The sequence below is a fragment of the Ursus maritimus genome, unplaced genomic scaffold, assembly GCF_017311325.1.
Source record: "Ursus maritimus isolate PB19 unplaced genomic scaffold, ASM1731132v1 scaffold_23, whole genome shotgun sequence".
Lineage (NCBI taxonomy): Eukaryota > Metazoa > Chordata > Mammalia > Carnivora > Ursidae > Ursus > Ursus maritimus.
In genome coordinates this window covers 3,035,077-3,039,533 of record NW_024424786.1, presented here as the reverse complement: position 1 = coordinate 3,039,533, position 4,457 = coordinate 3,035,077, and the positions used below count along the sequence as shown (strand labels likewise).

General features: G+C 57.9%; 1 protein-coding gene across 1 annotated transcript in view; it reads right to left on the bottom strand.

Moving 5' to 3' along the window:
• The window catches only part of SPON1 (spondin 1), a 254,714-nt gene extending 251,538 nt beyond the window's left edge, over positions 1 to 3,176 (bottom strand). The window contains exon 1 of the mRNA XM_040638841.1: positions 2,775 to 3,176. Within this exon, the coding sequence (XP_040494775.1) occupies positions 2,775 to 3,012 (238 nt within the window). The 5' untranslated portion in view covers positions 3,013 to 3,176. The remainder of the gene's footprint in view (positions 1 to 2,774) is intronic.
• Positions 3,177 to 4,457: the final 1,281 nt, after the last annotated feature.

Here is a 4,457-nt window from a genome sequence, read left to right as displayed (position 1 = left end):
TGGGTGGGGGACATGGAGAGCAGAAGCTATTCAGGGATAAACTGGAATTCTGGGGACAAAGATTCCAGGCAGGAAAACAAGCCATTGATTCCAAGGCTTGTGAGGGTCTCTAACTCAAGACAAAGTAAAAAAAGCAACTCGAACACCAGGGGAATTTTAACTCCCACAGCCCTGAGTCAATACCCTGAACAGAATGCATTCGATTTACTTTTAACATAATTATTCTTAGAAAGTATAAGCCAACAGAAAATGTCACGAACTAGGAGAGCGCCCTTTTCTTCCTAACTTGGAGTAGTGGAATCAGGTTTGCTAATCTCAGAGTATTTACTCAGAAGTCCTGAGCATGTTTCCTGCAACACCTTCCTTTCAAGATCTCTCAGGCACCAGAAGGGAGAAAAAGAGACTGCGGGCCAACAGCCTGAGTGGGGAGTCACAGTCCAAAAGGCTAATGTTTAGGTTAGAAAAACCTGTAGGTGAAAGTCTAGTGCTCCCCTCTTCCCTAGGCCATGGACACTCTGGCAGTCGTGGAAACCTGCCAATCATGTGAATACCAAGTGCCCCTGTTTCCCAGGGCTGGGGTAACCCCTGCCAATGCTCAGCCCACATGGAGGATTTGTGCAGGAAGAAATGCCTGGTAGGACCCTCGGCATGGGCCCCTGACTTGCCTAAATCACCTAAAAACATCCTCTTGCACTTATATTAAGAACAATCTTAGGCTAGTGGAGAAATCATTCATTCACTCATTCCATTAATTCATAAGGATCCAGATAGCCACCATTCACTGGTAGATTGGACCAAGGAGTGCTGAGAACACCTACTCTTAATCACAGGCACACACATCAAAAACAAATCTGACTAGGCACATCCCTCGGCTATTAAACCAATAAGGGCCTCATATCCAACTCAAACAAACTTGTACTGGGGACCTCAGGCACACTCATCTTTGTCAACTCTTTTACTCCCTACAACCACCAGAGCGGTTGGATAAATAGCTACTTCCACTGCTGGGAAAGAAGTTCAGTGAAATTAAAGGACTTGCACAAGGTCACACAGCCACTAAAGCCAAGTCCGTCTGACTCTTTCCCTGCCACGTGGAGCTTGGGGGGGAACCCAGGTCCTCGGTTTTGGTGAGGCCTCAAGAGACCGAGGGCGGGTACGCCCTCCTCGCTCCAGTCCACGGAGAGGGCTGGCTGTCTCCCAGCTCCTCGGAAAGGCTGTGGCCGCACCCGCAGCTCCTGCGCCTCCCCGCCGACTCTCGCGAGTTGGCCCGGGGTTCTTTCTCCACTCTGTACCGAGGGTCCGCCTCCCGGAGCGCTGGGGTCAGGGGCTCGCCAGCACTGAGCGCCGCCAGCAGCGGGGGCGCCAGGAAGCCGTTCTGGGAAGCTCCAGGTGGACAAAGTCTGGGACACGATCCCGGAAAACCGGGAGAAGATTCTGAGAAGGGTAGTGCCTGCTGATGGCGGCTCAGTGGCCGGGGGCGCCCGCTGACAGTGGCCCAAACTTTCTCCAGTGTTCTCCACCGCTTCCTCCTGCAGCGCTCTGGAACCCGGAAGGCGGGGGTGCAAGGGCGGCGCTTCGAGCCACCAGCTGCCGCCACCATCTCTTGCCTGCAAGGCACCAGGGCTCACTTAACGAAGGGTGCCCGTCACTCCCCGCCCGCGGAGCCCAAGGTGAGACCGGGCAGCCTTCCTTGCCTGCCCCAGGTCCTGTCTCCCAACTGGAGAACGGCGGCTGCTGCGCGCGGAAAAGCTGTCTGGGGAAATGATGGGCGGCGGAGAGACGGTGGGCGGTGGGGATGGAATCGGGGCTTCAGGTCTGCGCGGGTCGAGCGGCTCTCCCGGCCTCCCGCCCAGGACGCGTTCACCTGCTTGGACCTTCCCTCCCCGCGCTCCTGAAAGCCCGCGCTCCGCCGGGAAGCGTAGGCGCTACATTCCCCCCCACGCAGAGCCTCGGGGTGGCTGAAGCCAGGGTCCCCCGGCCTCCACAGAGCAGGCCTCGGGAATACGGGCTTCCTTTTCCGTCTCCACTGAGTTTCCCTTCCCATTTCGAACCCACACAGAGCTACTCGGAGGCCCATTCCATTGGGAGCCTGTCCTAGAAATCCAGACTCTTCTCCCTCGCCTGGGACCATCAGAAAATAATTTGGAGTTCTTTCCAGGGACCCTTCCGAAAGCTTCAGGCTCTTCCTCCCCTCCTCCCCGTGCCCGGGACCAGTCAAGGGGGAAGCCGAAGTCCCTTTTCCTGAAGGCATCTGTCCGAGGAAGCTGGAGTGACCATCCCGGGGGTGGTCTGAGAGAAGCTGGTATCCTCTCCTTCAGGAATGGGAGAGGGGAAAGCCTGTCCCCCACCTGGTCTGGGACTCGACAGAGAGAAACCAGGGTTCCCTTCACTCCAGAGGCGGATCTGGAGGAAGACGGGTTTCCACTGCTCTCCCGGAGCGGGCCGGGGGGATGGGGGTGGGGGGGAGAAGCCAGGTTCCCTCCCAGCCAGGCCGGCGTGGCGCGTCACTCGGCTGCAGCCCACGCCCGGGAACCGCGCATCCGAGATGGGGCTGCCCGGCCTGGCTGCGGCCCCCGCGACGGCCCCGGACGCTGGCTCGGGAGCCGCACGGAGCTGGCAGCGAGAGGGGCAGAGGGCGGCCAGGATAGAGGGCCCTTGCTGGGCTCTGCCGGCACCGTGCGCCCGTCGACCGGGCGCCCTCCTCCGGCACCGCGCGGTCTGCGCCGTTCCGGGGGCTGGCTTCCGCGCCCCCAGCACCACGCCGGGCCACTTACCACGGTAGCTGGTTCCTGGCTTGTAGAAGTCGGGGTCGCCCTCCACGCGGAGGCTGAACTCGGTGTAGCCCTCGCGCCGCGTGCCCTGGGCGCGCAGGATACGGCTGCAGTAGCCCTCCGACTTGGGCACTTTGTCCAGGGTCTCGTCGGAGAAGGCCAGCGCCGCGGCCAGGGGCAGCGCCAGGGCCAGCAGTGCTGGACTCCGACTCAGCCTCAGGGGCGCTGGGGACAGCCTCATCCTCGCGGGCGCTCAACTTTGTGCCGCTTCCGCCGGCCCTCGCCACGCGACGCCTGCCCGAAGGGGTCCCCGTAGAAGGGAGACCTGGCGGAGCTCTGGCGGGGAGCGGGAGCTCGGAGCCGGCGCTGGCGACCGGGAGACCGTGGCGGTCTCGGCTTGGCGGCTGCCGAGCTGCGCCGCGCTGAGCTGAGCTGAGCTGAGCTGAGCGAGCCGAGCCGCGCGAGGAAGGGAGGGCGGCGGCGTAGGGGGAGGAGGGCGGGCTGATTTTGCCCAGATCCCCGAGCGCAGCGCTGTTTTGTTTCTGAGCTGGCGATTAGCGGCCCGGCCGTGTTTATTTTGCGACGCTGGATTCCCAGGGTCTGGCGGGGAAACCATAAGGCACAGGGACACGACAGGTTCTGTCCCACCACCAAGGAGGCTGCCGCCACAACCCCAGCTACACCTTTGCACCCTGCGGAGTAACGAAACTAACTTTCGCTGAACACCTACTTTGTGCTTACCAGTATGCTGGGTGGTTGGTGAAGGGTATCTGCTCACCTTCTCCACTCTCCTTGCACACAACAAACATGACCTTACTTTCATTCATTTTACAGATGCGCAAACTGAGGCCTGCAGCTAAACAGTTAAGGCAGGGTCGGATGCCATGACTGTTTGACTCTACTGCTCTCTTGGAGCAGGTCAGACTGGAGGATGAGAAAGGAGCGGCATGACTCATCCAACTGCGCCCAGTAGGCACAGCGCCTACAGCCTGTAATATTTTTGGAGACTCCTGAAAATATTTTCTTTAAGATTAGAAGAAAAAAAAACACATTTAGGTCTAATAAAATGTTATACTAAATAATGTTAATGTATTTCTACTATACCTACACAGTCATAAAATAGAATGTTTACTATTGTTTTATGAAGGAAGGAGACCCCAAAGAGAAAAGTGCCTAAGGCCCGGATAAGTCCTCATATAGCCCTAGAAAGGAGTTTCAAAAGGTTCAAAGAAAAGTCTGTGTTTTCTTGGCTTAGTATTTTAGTTCAGGTTCTCAGTCCCCAGTAACCGATGTTTAGAGAGGAACTGAGCCTGAGACGCCAACCCTAAGGCCAGACTGGAAAAGGCCCAGGTGAAGGAATCTCTCCCAGTGTTTCCCCCCAGGGACAGACCTGAAGCAAACCTCAATCCTGCCACTCACCTACTGTGAAGCTTTGGCGATTTATTTATTCTCTTCAAGCTCCAGTTTCAAGCTCTGGAGGGAGTGTGTGTGCGCCTCCAGGGTAATGCGCCCTTCCTCTAGGGGGTGCTAGAGTCCAATGAAATGACCCATATAAAACACCTGGCCTAGCCTCCAGGTCACCCTCCTCCTCAATGGGTAGGCCTGGGCTGGTCATGGGTACCACAGCTGGGAAGACCAAGCCCACCTGGGAGATGCCTTAAGGCCCCTGACTCCCCTCAGTGTGCA